Source organism: Apium graveolens, chromosome 2 (assembly GCF_009905375.1).
Source record: "Apium graveolens cultivar Ventura chromosome 2, ASM990537v1, whole genome shotgun sequence".
Classification (NCBI taxonomy): domain Eukaryota; kingdom Viridiplantae; phylum Streptophyta; class Magnoliopsida; order Apiales; family Apiaceae; genus Apium; species Apium graveolens.
In genome coordinates this window covers 104,144,792-104,163,533 of record NC_133648.1, presented here as the reverse complement: position 1 = coordinate 104,163,533, position 18,742 = coordinate 104,144,792, and the positions used below count along the sequence as shown (strand labels likewise).

Below are 18,742 nucleotides of genomic sequence, written 5' to 3'. Positions count from 1 at the left end.
AGTCAGATACCCATTCGAGAACTCAGAGATATCGACAAGTATACATTCATTAGAGAACTCTAAGTTATCGATAAGCCAAATTCCATTAGAGAACTCTGAGTTATCGATAAACCAAAATTCACTAGAGAACTCAGAGTTGTCGATAAGTCAAGTCAACAATGAAGTTTCAGAGATATCGACAAGCTAACATGCCTATCGAGATGTCGAGTTCTCTACAACTTAATTGGAGATCTCGAAGTGAAGAAATTTCTCTAAGTACAGAATTACAGAACAATTCAATATCCAAGGTTGCAAATCAACAAACAATTCACATAGCTGAATTGACAAGTCTACAAAAAGCAGCTTGAGAGATGTGCACGATCAATGGCAAAGATTAACTGACAGAGGAGATTAAAGTAAACACGGGATGCTAAAGATATGCTAAGCCAGAAATGGAAGATTTGCTTTTCTATAAATAGAAATGACAAGTGACAGTTTAGAAAAGCTAATAGCATGTTTATTATCCTCTGTGTAAACCAGCAGTTAACTGAGTTATAAAGTTAACACTGGTCCTCTAGTCAGAAGTAAGAATCTAGATAGAAAATCTTGTATTCTCTCTCAAGAAAGGAGCTAAGTTCTAAAACAAGAACTTAGAGATTTTGTAGAAAAACACTGCTTGATTTTTAATATAAAATTAAGTGCGTTTTGAAGATCTTTGTTTTACATATTTGCATTGTTATATAAGTTTAACATCTATTCTACTAAATCATTGATAACAACCAACTGCTAAGGCCAAAGTCGATCAAAAGGTAAACATTTAAGCCAAAACACATTCACCCCCCCCCCACTGTGTTGTATTCATACCTAACATCAATCCAGAGACATAATTCAAGAAATTCCTCAACTAACATATATATATCTCAATTAATGATCTCGTATAAGCAATTAATTATATTTGAATTCGATTTTCTCAAATATTTCATAAACCAAGTCTATTTCGAAAAGAAACAAGCATATCTTTCAAGTAGTCTCCACAAATAGCACATATACTTCAATAATTTTCAATGACAGATGCTTCAAATTTTCAATTTTACAAAACCTAAATCATTAACACACATTTAGAGTTAGATCTGTTCATACCTGAGCCTGTAGCCTGGCCTGGCTTACAGGTCTTACCTGGTTGACTCAGTCGCGGACTGAGTCAACTTCCAAAACTCTGCATGCATCCATTTTTGTTTATCTCCGATTGATTTTAGCCTTGAATCCGTTCTTCTCCTGTATATTATCTCAATAAAATGGTTAGAGTTTTATCAAATCAGTTATAATCAAATCAAATCGAAAGTATATATGTATATAAACATGATTCAAATGTTCGATTTGATGATTCTCGATGGATTCATATAAGAATCATCGATTTTTATCATCGAAATCATTCATTTTTCCAACCCACACACGATTAACCCTCAATCGTATGTTACAAACGATGAGATATGAGTAATAAGCATAATATCTGTGTATATTCATCGAGTTTTTGAAAGAAAACGATGAACTTGATCTAGGGTTTACAGAGAGAAGGAAGAGGCGGAAAAAAATGAGAGAAGAGGCTAGGGTTAGGAATGAAAATGAGTGCACTGTGCAAACAGTGTATTCGGTTTTATATTAACCGAAATGGATGGCTTAGATTGATCTAAACAAATGATCAATGGCCTAGATTAAAACATTTAATTTTCTGGTTTCTTTGTTTAAAAAATGGGCTGATATAAAATGATTTGGGCTGGGTTTTATATATATTGATATGTTTTTGGGTCTTATAATGGATTTGGGCCTTGACTATTATTTGGGCTGGATTTAAAAAGAATAATATTTAATCCATAAATTATTTATTTGTATATATTTCAAAAATAGATTTTTTGATAAACCCAAATAATCATATATATATAATTACTAATAATAAGATATAATTTTTATCTTAAAAATAGTATATATATATGTATTTAGCCTTTATAAATCTCAATTGTAATTTAAATAATTACTTGAACAGTTTATTTTCCCGGTTAATCAAAGCTATATAAGATCTCACTAATTCCGATCAATAAATTTCTTTATTGACAAATCTGAATTTACGAGACTTAATAACTTGATAGAGAAAATATCCTTTTCATGAGATAGGCTTAAATATCCCAAAAGATAGATAAGAATTCCATTGTCTATCTATTTTATTGATTCCAACATTCCTAAATCCAAGCGGAGTTTAGTGAATCTTTCAGAATTCAATGGTTTTGTGAATATGTCAGCGAGATTGAACTCAGTATCTATATGAGTCATTTTTATGTCGCCTTTATTGACATGATCATATAAGAAGTGATGTCTCACATCTATATGTTTGGATCTTGAGTGTAATACGGGATTTTTGCTAAGATCAATAGCACTCGTATTATCACATAATATTGAGATCACTTCAAATTTTATATTATAGTCAGCAAGTATTTGCTTCATCCATAATATTTGAGCATAACACTTTGCAGCTGCTATATATTCAGCTTCTGTAGTTGAGATGGATACAGAGTTTTGTTTCTTTGAAAACCAAGAAACTAGGCATCCACTGAGAAACTGACACGTACCACTAGTACTTTTTCTGTCAACTAAATGCCCGGCATAGTCCGAATCAGAAAAATATACTAAGTCAAATGGTATACCCTTAGGATACCAAAGACCAACATCAGTGGTTCCTTTAAGATATCTCAATATCCTTTTTACTGCTGATAAATGAGATTCTTTTGGTGCGACTTGAAATCTAGCACACTTACAAACACTATATTGAATATCAGGATGACTTGTAGTGATATAGAGCAAGCTACCTATCATTCCTCGATATTTTTTTGTGTCTACAGGAATTCCTTTTGGATCTTCCGTTAATTTATTGGATGTAGACATAGGAGTAGATATGGGTTTGGAATTTTCCATTTCAAACTTTTTCAACATCTCTTTACAATATTTTAATTGAGAGATATGGATGCCTTCATCTGATTGCCTTATTTGCAATCCTAAAAAGAAGTTTTATTTCTCCCATCATATTCATCTCGAATTTTTTACCCATATTTTCCGAGAATTCTTTACATAGTGCATCATTTGTTGAACCAAAGATGATGTCATCTACGTATATTTGTACGAGCAATATATCATCATTTTCTTACCTCGTAAATAAGGTTAAATCGGCCGTTCCCATTCTAAATTTATTTTCTAAGAGGAACTTGCTCAACCTTTCATACCAAGCTCTTGGAGCTTGTTTTAACCCATATAGGTCCTTATATAATTTATAGACGTAATCTGGATGGTTTGCATCTTCAAAACTGGGAGGTTGTTTGACATATACTTCTTCTTCTAATATCTCATTTAAGAATGCAGATTTCACATCCATTGGGTATACTTTGATGTTTTTATGACATGCATAGGCTAGTAGCATTCTTATTGCTTCTATTCTTGCTACCGGCTCATATGTTTCATCAAAGTCTATACCTTCCATTTGGGTATATCCTTGTGTGACAATCTCGCTTTATTTCGAATTACCGTTCCATTTTCATCTAATTTATTTCGAAATACCCATTTGGTGCCAATTATATAGGTATCACGAGGCTTTGGGACAAGTTCCCAAACTTTACTTCGAGTAAATTGGAGTAGTTCCTCTTGTATTGCAGAGATCCAATCCTCGTCTAAGAAAGCCTCTTTAGCGGTCTTAGGTTCTATTTGAGATAAAAAGCTAAGATGATTCACAACGTTTTGAACTTGTGACCGCGTTTGAACTCCCTTCCTTAAGTCTCCAGGAACATTTTCAAGTGGATGACTTCTTATAGGCTTTGGGTAGTTCATCCTCTTTTTCATCTATTTCTAATGGATTCTTATTGACGGGACTCCCGAGATCCATATTTTCAAATTGTTGAATGATAATTTCAATATCATCTTTCTCGACATTCTCTTGATCAACAAGATCTTTATATTTCGTATGTGGTTTACTTTCATCAAATGCTACATTCATTGATTCTTCCACCACAAGCGACTTTAGATTAAACACTCGGTAAGCTTAACTATTATTCGAGTATCCAAGAAATATACCTTCGTCCGACTTAGGATCAAATTTTGTAAGGTATTCTTTTAAATTTAATATGAAGCATTTGCTTCCGAATACTTGAAAGTAACTTAACTTTGGAGATTTGCCAAAATAGAGCTCGTAAGGAGTCTTTTGTTTTATAGGTCGTAGCAAAACCCGATTAAGAATATGGCAAGCCGTCGACATGGTCTCGGCCCAAAAATATTTTGGTCGACGATATTCATTTAGCATTGTGCTAGCCTTTTCTTAGAGTGTTCTATTTTTCCTTTCAACAACACCATTTGATTGTGGGGTATACGGAGCGAAAAAATTATATGTGATGCCATGTTCATCACAAAAATTGGTAAAACTGGAATACTCAAATTTTTTACCATGATCGGTTCTTATATAGACTATGGTCGTATTTTGTTGATTTTGAATCCTTTTGCATAGAGAGGAAAAGGATTCAAAAGCATCGCTTTTGGCTTTGAGAAATTCCGTCCACGTAAATTGTGAATAATCATCTACGATTACTAACGTATATGAACAACCTCCGAGACTTTGTATAGGAACCGGACCAATAAGATCCATATGTAATAACTCGAGAGGTCTTGAGGTAGATACCATAAATTTTGCTTTGTGAGAGGCTCGAATTTGTTTTCCTATTTCGCAAGCTTCACAAGTATGATCTTTTTGATAGTTTAACTTTGGTATACCTCGTACATGGTCTTTAGTTGATAAATTTTTTATCAACTTCATGTTGGCATGTCCTAATCTTCGATGCCATAGCCATGGATCATCATTTATAGTGATTAGGCATACGCTCACTTGCTCACTCATATCGCATATATAAACATTTTTATTTCTGGGGTAAGTGAGGACCAACTTTCCGGATTTATCTAAAATTGAATAATGAGTAGTGATAATCACATATTTTTGCATAATTTCATACCTATTTATTGCTTGCTTTCATATTTTAAATAAATTAATTTGTTGCGTTCTCATCATTTTTTAGATATTTGGAAAAATGAGAAATGTGAAGAAAAGAGGAGAAAAGGGCAAAAATGGAAGAAATATAATGTCACCAAGCAACTTGAAGAAAAAGCTAAAAGAAAGAGTTGGTGGAAATCAAGGGTCAAGATCAACAAAACACACCTCTCACTTGGATGGCCAAGATTCACCCAACTCTACCCTAAACCCTACTTTTTAGCTATAAATACCCCTCCTTCCCCCTTGTATTCATCACCTTAGCTTTATCTAGTTGTTACCCTAATTTTAGTAGTACCTCTCTTTTCAATTTTTAGATCTAATTTTCATTTCCATTGTAATAGCTTTCAATCATTGTAAACACTCTCTTCAATTAATATCATTCAAGTCTTTTTATTACATCTTCTCCTCTACTTTTTTATGTCTTGTTATATTTATATTGGATGATGATATCTTTTAAAATTTCACAAATTTTTTTTGGAGATTTGAAAGGAGTCCTCTAGATTTACCTTATTATTAAAATAGTATCCTAGATTTATTTTTATTGTTGGTCTAATGCTGGATCTATTTTCGTAGTATAAAAATTTACTTGCTTTGTCTATCTTCTTTATTTGGCTCGTTGCATTTCTGTCAAAAACTTCACCCCGGCAAAAAGCTCAATTTGTGTTGGGATCTTGCTAGTGCAGTTGTTAAAATTAATGTTATTTCGATATTTTCTATCTAAACCAGTTTTGGATCGGAAGCTAACCTTGCATTTGGTTTGTAATTAATTTGAGTACCTATTTTTTTTTACTTTGTTACGTCTGCTTGCTGCTTTTATGTATCTGCATTATTTTCCAAGATCACAAAGTAAGTCTCTTTGTCTCCTTGCCCATTTTAATTTCAATTAAAATTAAAATTTCACAATATGTACTTTAGTTAATTAATTAAATCTAGGTCCATGTTTTCTTTGTTTACTCAAAGTCCGCCTCTTTTCTTTATCTGCCATTATTTAATGCATAGTTGTAATTCACAATTCATTAAAATAGCAGTAGGATTAAGTAGTGATTAGTTGATTTTATAAATTGTCATTAACATAGTATTTAATAGAATTAACTAAAAGTAAATTATTTGTTTTGACTACTAGTTTACTTAGTGAACTTTTTTTAGATTTAACATGCTAGTTTCCTTTTGCTTTTGGTCCATTTGTAGACTCTAGCCCATATCATTTTTACTATAGAGGCCCATTTTGCACCTCGACCCAAGTTCATCTTTTACTGGTTAATTGAATTACACATATTTTTGTTGGCCTAATATGAATTCTATTTTGTTAGATGGTCCTAGTTCCAATTTATTAACATGATTTCTGTGTAGCAGATTTAGAAGTTAACATTGTTTTAGTTATGGTTGATTAGTTGTTCAACAAATTCCTTCGTATGCTAAGTTTCTAAAAGAGTTGTGTACTCATAAACGAACCACTCATGTTCCGAAGAAAGCTTTTTTGACATCTCAAGTTAGTTCGATTCTCTCGAATGAAATTCCCGTGAAATATAAGGACCCCGGTTGTCCTACTATTTCTTGTGTCATAGGCAACACTTTTATTGACAAAGCTTTACTTGACTTAGGTGCTAGTGTGAATCTTCTTCCGTATTCTGTCTACCAAGAATTAGGTCTAGGTGAACTTCAAAAGATCAATGTCACTCTTCAATTAGCTAACTGTTCTATCAAAATTCCTAAGGGAATAATTGAAGACGTGTTGATTAAGGTTGGTGATTTTGTTTTTCCCGTTGATTTTTTGGTCCTAGAAACTGAACCGGTTAAAAATCCTAAAAATCAAATTCCGATCATTCTAGGAAGACCTTTTCTAGCCACATCCAATGCCTTGATTAATTGTAGGAACGGTTTAATGAAACTAACATTTGGAAATATGTCCATTGATATCAATATTTTTCATGTCGAAACCAATCCAATGACTATTTTGACCAACACATGGAAATTAATTTAATTGATAAAATGCTTGATCATGAAAGCATGAGTGTCGATCATGCTCTTGACTTTTGCTTAAATCATTTTGATCAAAATTGGGTTGATTCTGATTACACTAATGAGGTCAATAAGATGTTAGAGTCCACCATTCCTACAACTAATCAAGAGCTTGAACCACTCCATTTGTCCCTTTATCAAGCTAGTGAACCAGTTGAGCCAAGTCCACCAGAATTAGAACTCAAACCTCTTCCTAACACTCTTAAGTACAAGTTTCTTGGTCCTAATAAATCTTTTCCCGTCATAATTGCGTCTAATTTGACCCCATCTCAAGAAGAGGAACTTTTAAGTGTGCTTAAAGAGAATAAGGAAGTCATAGGTTGGAGTATTTCTGATATTAAAGGAATTAGTCCGGCAATTGTCCAACATAGGATTCACTTGGTTGATGATGCTAAACTAGTTAGGGAGCCACAAAGGAGGTTGAACCCAACTTTGATGGAAGTTGTTAGGAAGGAAATTCTTAAATGCCTAGATAATGGGATCATCTTTCCCATTTCTGATAGAGCGTGGGCGAGTCAGATTCAATTAGTACCTAAGAAATCGGGTATTATTGTAGTGACCAACGAGAATGATGAGCAAGTTCCCACTCGTGTTCAATCTGGTTGGAGAGTGTGTATAGATTATAGGAAATTCAATTATCTCACTAGATTAGATCACTTTCCTTTACCATTCATCGATCAAATGTTAGAAAGGTTAGCGAGTCATTCCTATTATTGTTTCCTAGATGGTTTTTTCGGCTATTTTCAAATCCCCATTGCTCCCGAAGATCAAGAAAAGACCACGTTCACATGTCCTTTCGGAACGTTCGCTTATTATCGTCTAGCTTTTGGTTTGACCACGGCCCCTGCTACATTTTAATGATGCATGATGAGCATTTTTTCCGATATGGTAGGTGAATTCCTAGAAATTTTCAGAGATGACTTTTCCATCTTTGGTTCTTTTTTTCATCGGTGTCTAAACCACCTTGACCTAGTTTTGAAAAGGTGTAAAAAAAGGAACCTCGTTCTTAATTGGGAAAAATGTCATTTCAAGGTTAAAGAAGGAATTGTCCTTGGTCATAAAATCTCTAAAAAGGGAATTGAAGTTGATAAAGCTAAAATTGATCTCATTGCCAGTCTCCCTCCACCAAAATCGGTCAAAGCAATTCGCTCATTTTTAGGACATGCGGGTTTTTACAGGCGTTTCATTAAGGATTTTAGTAAAAAGGCAAGACCCTTGACCAATCTTCTTTCCAAAGATGTCAAATTCGAGTTCAATAGTGATTGTTTACAATCTTTTGAACACCTTAAGAAACAATTGACTTCATCCCCGATAATTAAATCTCCTGACTGGAATGAGCCTTTTGAGTTGATGTGTGATGCCTCCGACTATGCAGTTGGGACAGTTTTAGGGCAACGAATCAATAAGATACCTCATGTCATATACTACGCTAGCAAGACCTTAAATGATGCCCAACTTAATTACTCAACCACCGAAAAAGAGCTTCTAGCCGTAGTATTTGCCCTCGAAAAGTTTAGGTCTTATCTTATTGGTTCGAAAATCATTGTTTACACCGATCATGTCGCCCTTCGAAATCGTTTCTCGAAAAAGGACTCAAAAGCTCGTTTGATTAGGTGGATCTTGTTGCTCCAAGAATTTGACCTAGAAATTAGGGATAGAAGGGGTTGAAAATGTCATTGCCGATCATCTTTCTCGATTGGTAGTAGAGTCAACTGTTGACTTACCTTTGAATGAATCTTTTCCGGATGAACACCTTCTTTCCATCTCTACCCTCCCTTGGTTTGCCGACATCGTTAATTACCTTGTCACCGGCAACATTCCGACTCATTGGTCCAAGCAAGAAATATCCAAATTCTTTTCACAAGTCAAATACTTCTTTTAGGATGACCCTTATCTCTTCAAGTATTACCCAGATCAAATCATTAGAAGGTGTGTCCCAAATCATGAGTTTAGAAGTGTCATTTCCTTCTGTCATGATCAAGCCTGTGGAGGTCATTTTAGTGCCAAAAAAACGGCGACTAAGATACTCCAAAGTGATTTCTATTGGCCTAGTTTGTTTAAGGATTTCGCGGAATTCTGTGCCGCTTGTAATAGGTGTCAACATTTAGGAAAGATCACAAGACGTAATATGATGCCAATGAATCTGATCCTAATTATCAAAACTTTTGATGTTTGGGGGATAGATTTTATGGGCCCATTTCCTTGCTCATTTGGCAATCTCTACATTCTCTTAGCGGTCGATTATGTGTCTAAGTGGGTCGAAGCCATTCCAACTAAGTCAAGGCAAACATTTCAAGAACCATCAATTTGAGTCTCTCTTAAAGAAGTACTCGATCACTCATAAATTGGCCACCCCTTATCATCCTCAAACTAGTGGTCAAGTTGAAGTCTCAAATAGGCAAATCAAACATATTTTACAAAAGACTGTCAACTCGAATAGGAAGGATTGGTCAACTAAATTTATAGATGCTTTATGGGCCTATAGGACCACATATAAGACTATCTTGGGTATGTCCCCTTATCGGCTTGTGTTTGGTAAAGTTTGTCATTTGCCGGTTGAACTTGAACATCGAGCCTGGTGGGCTATTAGGGAGTTGAATTTTGATTTACCCACTATTGGTAGTCATAGGTTGCAATTGTCTGAGGTAGAGGAAATGAGAAATGATGCTTATAAAAATGCTAAAATCTATAAAGAAAGAACCAAAGTTTTTCATGATAAATCAATTTTGAGAAAATCCTTTTCTCCCGGTCAAAAGGTTCTTTTATACAATTCTAGGCTTCATTTATTTCCCGGAAAATTAAGATCTAGATGGGAGGAACCTTACATTGTTAAAGTAGTTTTTCCTTATGGTGCTATTGAAATTGAAAATCCTAAAAATGGTGAAATATTCAAAGTTAATGGACAACGTCTCAAACTATTTTTAGAGTTGCCAGTCGATTTCGAGGAAGAGATCATCCACCTCATTGACCCATGATCAAGTAAGTCTCTTTCAGTAGGTAGTTTTAACTCTCTTCATCCCTTATCAGGTATATTCTCATCATTTTCCTTGCTTATTTCTCTCTTTTGCATACATTGAGGACAATGCATGATTTAGGTATGGGGGAGGGTTTTAGTGTAATTCTTAAAAAAAATTGAAAAAATCAAAAAAATCAAAAAAATCAAAAAAATAGAGACATTTTTAGCTAAGTTGTCTTACTCTCTCTTGAACTTTAGTAGCAGTTGGTGTTGACATGTTTTCAAAAACTTATACATATAGTTCCTTTTAGATTATTTAAACGTAGTTGAGTAAGGTGTCTTTTTGAATCTTGTGTCGACTGATTTTCACTCTAGATTCCAAGACGGCACTTTTGTACAAGACCTTTTTTGGAGAGATTATTTAGGGATGTTATTCGATACTTGAGAGAGAACCCACATGTTGAAACAATGTCGAATCAAATCTTTGCGAAAAGAAAAAAAGAAAGAAAAAAGGTAGAAAAAAAGCAAAAAAGAAAAGAAAAGAAAAGATGAATAAGCTACTTCAATACCCATTGTTCTTATAAACAAAAATCTTTAGATAATGGGCACAAGTAGAATTGACTAGTCTTGTTTTGTGGCCTTTGTTACTCGAGTTATTAAGTTCGTCGGGGGATTTCAAAACCTAGTGCCCTAAAACCATCTGGTTTGGGAGTCACTGACCTAAAGCTCACTACATGGGTAACATAGAAAGCCTAAGAAAATAGACATCATAAAGTCAATTGAAACAAAAAAAAAAAGAAAAGAAAAAAAAGAATAATTTTGTGAAGTTTGGCTAGATACTTGTTTTGATAGAGAATGAGTTAGTTCAATATTAGTTGAAAAAGAGAAAATGTTCTTAGACAGTTAAATCCATCAAAGGCCTTAAATTCACTACACACCTTGGGATCTTTTGTAAAAATTCTAAGTCGACATAAGCAGATTTGAGTCACCTACATCTTGGCTATTATTAGAAGAGTCTTTAAGGCATGTATTTTATTTATAAAATCTTCTTGTTAACACCAATGAACATTAGAGTAAAATTGAGGTAGATTCTTGTTACATTGTCTCAAAGATTTTATGGGTATATATTCTGTAAACCCTTAGAATACAACACTCCTCCTATGGAGATCGTCTATGGGTTTAACGAGTTGGTAAACTAAAAATTTCCCGTCACGCCTACGAAAAGGAGCATAGGATTTTCTTAGTTAGCATTTTTATTTTTGATTTTACTCGAGGACAAGCAAAAGGTAGGTATGGGGGCATTTGATAATCACATATTTTTGCATAATTTCATACCTATTTATTGCTTGCTTTCATATTTTAAATAAATTAATTTGTTGCATTCTCATCATTTTTTTTAGATATTTGGAAAAATGAGAAATGTGAAGAAAAGAGGAGAAAAGGGCAAAAATGGAAGAAATATAATGTCACCAAGTAACTTGAAGAAAAAGCCAAAAGAAATATAATGTATCTGCATTATTTTCCAAGATCACAAAGTAAGTCTCTTTGTCTCCTTGCCCATTTAAATTTCAATTAAAATTAAAATTTCACAATATGTACTTTAGTTAATTAATTAAATCTAGGTCCATGTTTTCTTTGTTTACTCAAAGTCTGCCTCTTTTCTTTATTTGCCATTATTTAATGCATAGTTGTAATTCACAATTCATTAAAATAGCAGTAGGATTAAGTACTGATAGTTGATTTTGTAATTTGTCATTAACATAGTATTTAATAGAATTAACTAAAAGTAAATTGTTTGTTTGACTACTAGTTTACGTAGTGAACTTTTTTTAGATTTAACATGGTAGTTTCCTTTTGCTTTTGGTCCATTTGTAGACTCTAGCCCATGTCATTTTTACTACAGAGGCCCATTTTGCACCTCGACCCAAGTTCATCTTTTACTGGTTAATTGAATTACACATATTTTTGTTGGCCCAATATAAATTCTATTTTGTTAGATGGTCCTAGTTCCAATTTATTAACATGATTTCTGTGTAGTAGATTTAGAAGTTAACATTGTTCAAATTATGGTTGATTAGTTTTTACTTAATTAAAAGTTTAATCCTGCTCTCTTTATTAGTCAATTGTTAGTAATTAATTATTTATATTTTTAAAAACTCATCTTACTTCGGTAGTTGTATATGTTAATTGTTTTTTTTTCTTCCACTAATTTCTTTGTTATTGACTTTATAGTTAACTTAGCGTTTCCAGTTACTCTCTTTTTATTTATCTTTATATTTGTTTTTTATTCTCTTATTGAATTTTTAATTAGTGAAAATAAACTCATCCCAAAATTGAATTGTCTAGTTCGCCTAACTTAAATTTTAAGGTTGTGTAAAAATATATAGTCTATGCGGAACGAATCTAAAATAATAAAAATGATGAATTGTGCGCTTGCAATTTAAAATATATATTTTTGGCACATCAAGTAGTGTAGAAGATTACCTTGTATTCATTGTCGCATAGTTGACTAATAGAGAGAAGATTGTACTTTAATCCGGTGACTAGTTGTACGTCGGAAATTCTAACCTTTCCATTTCCGATATCCCCGATGCTGACAGTGTTTCCTTTGATATTATCTCCAAATGTTACGCTCCCCGCGGTAACCTTTTTAATGTTGTTCAAGAGTGACTTGTTGTCGGTCATGTGTCTTGAACACCCACTATCAAGGTACCATATGTCTTATTTCGCGGCAAGACAAACCTACAAAACAAATTAAATAAATTTATAGGTACCCCTTTGTCTTGAGGGTCCTGGGGTCAATACATCATAAAGAGAATTTGAATGTTTATAAGCATAGCTAGGCATGTTATTATCTTCCTTAGGAATATGAACCTTTCTAAGTACATAATTCCTAGTTGGGTAATTTCTAGATGTACCATAGAATCTAGATTGAGCATGATAAGCATTATGTCTATTATTATTATGGTTGACATGATGTTGGTTGCTTCTATTTGGAAACGTAGTAGGTTGATGAGACCTTTGTTGCCTTTTATCTTTATATTCCATATTTTTGTAAGGCACATGCTTATCATCTTTCTTGTATGATTCCTTGCAAATCCATACATGCTTCCCCTTAATTTCACTATTCTTGAATTTACAATATTGAACAGTGTGTCCAATCTTGTTACAATAAGAACATTTATACGATGGTGATTCGGGTGAAGTCTTAGTTGGTGATATAAATCTCCGAATAATATTTTTAGGAGGAAAATTCTTATTATATCCTAAACCTTCATGATTGTATGGGGTTTTTGTATGCACCATTTGATCCAACATCTTATTGCCTTTTGTAAATCTTTGAAGAACATTTTTAAGACTTTCATTATCTTTTTATAAGGCATCAATCTTGTTGTTAAGGATTATTTCTTGATCCTTAACTAGAGCTATGAGCTTATGATTTTCTTCTTTCAACTTTTGAGCTTCAATTGTAAGCTCGTTGATCTTTATTAGCTCATTTTCTTTATCAAGATTGTCTTTAGAAGATGTTTCTTTATTTTGAACACTTGATTCCATTTGAATCTTTAGGTTCAATAGATCAACATGAAGTTCACATATATTTTCATTCAATTGAACCTTTTCACGTACCATCTCTTCCTCTTTGAGGATTAGTGATATATTCTTTGTTTCAAGGTTGATTATATTTTCTTGAAGTTTATTTACTTCAACCTTGATGAGATGGTTTTGATCTTTTAAAGATGTAATATCTTTTTTATCTTGGACCCTTGAGTCCATCATCCGAGTATACTCTTTATTTTGAGTATGATGTATTTCTTCTATTTTCATTTTCTCAGACCATACTAAGTGAAGCCTTTGATCAACATCTTTGTATTTACTTTTATATTCTACCACAAGTCCAATTAAATCATGCTTATTCATGTCCATAAGTGATAAATTAGATTCATCCAACAATGACTTAATTGAGACGTAGTTAGATGTTACCTCTTCATTTGTAGAGGAGACTTCCCTAGATATAGATTCTTCTCCGAGAGCCATCAAGAATAGATTCACCACTTCTTCACTAGCTTCCGGAGCTTCTTCATCTTTACTCAAATCCTAACCATTTTTAGCCACGAGACTTTGTCCCTTTGAAAGTTTAGGACATTTTCTTTTATAGTGACCGGGTTGTTTACACTCAAAACACACATCTTGTGTTTCCTCCGGAGATGCATCTTTTGGTTTTGGAGGAGTGGAAACAGGATGAGTATTAGAGACATTGGCATTACTATAGGTATTCATATTTTGATTGCCTTTGCCTTTGTTGTAGCTCGTTCACGGAAAATTATTCTTATAGTTGAAAGAATAATTTTGGGAGTAATTAGGCCTTCCGTTAGAGTTAAAAACTCTTTGTTGATGATTTGATTTTAGGAAGCCTTTTCCGTATCTTTGAGCTTTGCTTTGAAGCACACGACGGAGTTGGTTCGTGAGAAGAGCAATTTCACTCTCATTGAGAATTTGAAGTTCCTCATTTAACTCCTCATCGTTTTCAACTTCATCTATTAATATGGCCTTTAGTGCCATATTTTTCTTTTTGTCCTCCACTTTTAGAGCAACCTTTTCCGGAATATTATCTTCTTCATAAGCACGAAGATTTCCGAAGAGGTTATCAATCTTATACTCATTTAGATTGTGTATCTCTTTTATAGTAGTAACTTTGACTTTCCAACTTGGAGCTAGAGATTTAAGCACTCTTCTATTCTTTTCATTTTGAGTATAATTCTTTCCAAGTTGAGATAATTCATCGATTATACGAGTAAATCTTGTTTCCATATCGATGATATTTTCTCCTTCTTGGAGTTTAAAGTTCTCATAATCTTGGATCAATGTTTCCATCCGAGAATCTTTTATATCAGTGGTTCCTTCATAGGTTATCACTAATTTGTTCCACATCTCTTGTTCCGACTTGCAATTATTTACTCTTTTGTATTCCTTTTCAGCAAGTGCACTTGTGAGAACCATTTCTTCTTTGGCGGCTATATTCATTGTGTCTTCTTCCTCGAGATTATATTCACTAACCTTCTTTTCGATGAGGATGTCATCGACAATTTTGGTAGGTATGCGAACACCGTATTCGATAGCCATCCAAACTTTGACTCCTTGAGATCTTGCATAAATGCGAAATCTAGTTTTCCATGTTGCAAAGTTAGTGCCATCGAACAGAGGAGGTCGTGAGCTTGACAATCCTTCACCACAACCAACGGGATTAATATACGCCATTTGGACCACTTTTTATTGTGCCTGTAAATCTGCAAATCACTTAACAAACATATTAAAAAGCACAACTCTGATACCAATTGCTAGGTCCCGTATGAGGGCTATGTTAAGCTAGAAGGGGGGTTTAATAGCTTAATTACCAATTTAAAATTTATTATGGCGTTTTAAAATAATTTTATCCCTTTTAAAACTTTACCGAGTGGTTATGCAGTTTATATCTGCGGAAAATAAAGTGCAAGGAAAGAAAATACCACACGGCGATTTTATCCTGGTTCGCGATGGCGCAACCTTTAATAGATCCGCTTACCCCTACTCCAGTCCCCGATCTCTTCTCCCGGACTCGGGATTTTCCCTTAATATAAACTCGCTCCTTTAGTAGGCGGTGAAGCCTTTACACCCTTACAAATATTTATCTTGGTGCGTAACACAAGGGTCACCACCTCAAAATAAATGTAATTCCTATACAACTTATCTTAGACAATAACTCCCCGCTATCTCTTCAAAGTTGATGTAGATCCCTTGTGTGGACTTGGCTTCCTTAGCTTTCACCAGTCTCATATCTTAGTATCTGGTCTTGGGTCTTTCCTCTTCTTCACGGTGTAAATACGACTAACTCCCCGCTAGTGTGTATGATACTTGGGTCTTAGAACGAAGATCACCTCACGTCACCTTACCTCACTGCGAAACTAATAAGACAATCCACAAAACACAAAGTATAGAGAAAATATGTGTTAAACTAGTATGTTACGGTACTAGCCCAAAAGATAGTATAATATTCAAATAAGAATATTAATACTCTATATGTATACTTGACTTGAGATATAAAATGTTATATCAAGTATACTTTTGATTACTCCGTCTCTATGGATTATATGTTAATCGGAGTAATATAAGAAGTCCTTTACATGTATAATCAATATGGATTATGACTTCTTTGATCTTCAAGCTCAATACGTATACTTAACTCGGAATATATATTTATATGTCAAGTATATTTATGATTACTCCATCTTTGTAAAATATATGTTTATCGAAGTAATAAGAAGTCTTGTATATATGTATAAGCACTATGGCTTATGACTTCTTTTGTATTCTTCTTCTTTCGATTATGTATTTATGGATCAAAGAATAATTTGGTTACAATCTCGGAATTGTACCTATCCTTTTAAGCTCTTAGGCTTATGGATTTAGTATACTTATGATTTGACGATTATGTGGTCAAAGTATACTTCTAACTTCAAGCAACTTTATAGGTTCTATGATTCTTATCCAAGTTCCAAATAATAGAAGTGCAAGTAATTGGCTTTGAATTTGTGCTTTTGAAGTTTAGGTGGATGATTACGAAGTTTACTATTGATCGACTTATAATCCCCCGGAACACTGAAGATGCTAGAAAGGGTTATAAGTGATACCTTTCGTAATGATACTATATACACGAACTATGCGTTGACCAAGATTGAATAAATGAAATGCAAAGTAATTGGTCAACTCGTGTGATTAAATCCACCTTTGAAGCTTAGACGGATGATTACGAAGTTTATATATATCGAATAAGAACCCCACGGAACACTAAGGTGCTAGAAGGGGATTATATGATATCTTTCCTAATTGGACTATATACACGAACTATGCGTTGGCCAAGATCCAAATAATAGAAGTGCGAGTAATTGGTCAACTTGTGTGATTTAATCCGTCTCTTATATTTGACAAAATTACGAAGATCACTATTGATCGATTTATAATCTCTCGGAATACTAGAGATGTTAGCGAGATTATAAAACGATACCTTTCGTAATTATACTATATTCACGAAATATGTTGGTCAAGGTCGAGATAAATAAAATACAAGTAATTGACCAACTCACGATGTCAAATATGAAATCTCACTCGTGAGGAGTTATTTAGAGATTTATGAAATCTCACTCGTGAGGAGTTATTTAGAGAGTTAAGTACTTGTATATTATAGATCTTCTTCGTTTAGAGCTTCGGTTTGAAGATCAAGTACTTATTCGAATTCCGAGTTCAAATCTTCGTTCTCTTTTCTTAGAGAACCTTCTTTACAGGAGATCTTGTATTAGAGATTGAGATGAAGTAGAGAAATTTAGTACAAAGCTCAAAATAAAGAAAACCAAAGAAGAAGCTCGAAACTCACCACTTTTGGAGAACGGTCGGAAAAGAGGTTCGGCCGGATTTTGGCACTATGGACGAACTTGGACAGCCCTTCGGGAGGCCGGAAAGTGGGGGTGGATGAGCTCACTTGGTGGGAACAAGCTTGGTTGGGTGAAGCTAAGCTTGGATATCAAAAACCTTAAGTATATGTGTATATATTTAAGAGAGAGAAGGTTTTAGAGAAGAAGTGTGTGTATAGAATTTGAAAGAGATGAAGAGAGGCACTTCTTGAAAAATTCCCAGAAAGTATTTGGATCTTCATCTTGATTAAAATGGGTTGGGGTGGGGGTTTATTTATAGAGGAAGTTGGGTGGAATGAATGGTTGAGATTTGAGAAGATATGAATGGTGGATGGAGTGTATTACATGGATTGATGACATGACAAGTAGGTTGTGTTTCTTTGAAAGTGGGAAGGAAGCACAAACTAGTATTCATTCAAATCTCAGCTGATATATATATATATATATATATATATATATATATATTAAATATAAATTTTTCTTTTCTTTTAATCATTCTTTAATTACTTTAATTAAGGATTAAGCACCATTAATTATGACCACTGTAACGACCGAGGAATTACGCTTGTATTATATTATAATAATGATAAATTATGTGTATTATTATGTGATTAAATGTGTTAAGTCGTTAAACCCTAACTGCTATGTGTTATGTGTTGGTTGTTTTGATCCAAACGTGCTTTGGATATTTATTGAGCGTTTTATCGTCAGTTATATATATATATTATATCAAAACCTGTACAGCTCAAAACTATGTTTTAAAAGCCCGTATTTCAAACAAAATCATTGGCCCTATTTTGCCAAAAATGCCCTATCCCATATCGCTATTCTGAACCCCTAGACGTTTTACAAATTGACCTTTTTCGCGAAAAACGACTTTTCCGGACCCCTTCGGGTACCAAAAACCCCACAAAAATCACATTTTTATTTTTATATGATCATGAAATTATTATATATCACTTTTCTTTGTATTTTTGTATTTTTCACAATTTTTGGGAATTTTTAGTATTTATTTTGTATTTATTAAATATTTAAAACTTCAATATTAATACCCAAAAATTATAAAAATTGGGGCCAAATATTTTTAATAGGAGTGTAATTAGACCCTTAATTTTACTTAGGGGTATTATTTTCATAAATATAAATACCTGAATTATTATTAATTAAATCAGTTAATTACAATTAAAAATCAGAAAAAAATAAAAAGAAAAAGAAAGGGAATTAGGGTTAGGGTTTGGTGAAGAGCAAGGCAGCAGAATCAATCGGACTTTT

General features: G+C 33.4%; 1 protein-coding gene across 1 annotated transcript; it reads left to right on the top strand.

Moving 5' to 3' along the window:
- Window positions 1–9,315: 9,315 nt before the first annotated feature.
- Window positions 9,316–10,047, top strand: LOC141691918 (uncharacterized). The gene has a single exon (XM_074496670.1). The coding sequence runs from the start codon at window positions 9,316–9,318 to the stop codon at window positions 10,045–10,047; it is 732 nt and encodes a 243-aa protein (XP_074352771.1).
- Window positions 10,048–18,742: the final 8,695 nt, after the last annotated feature.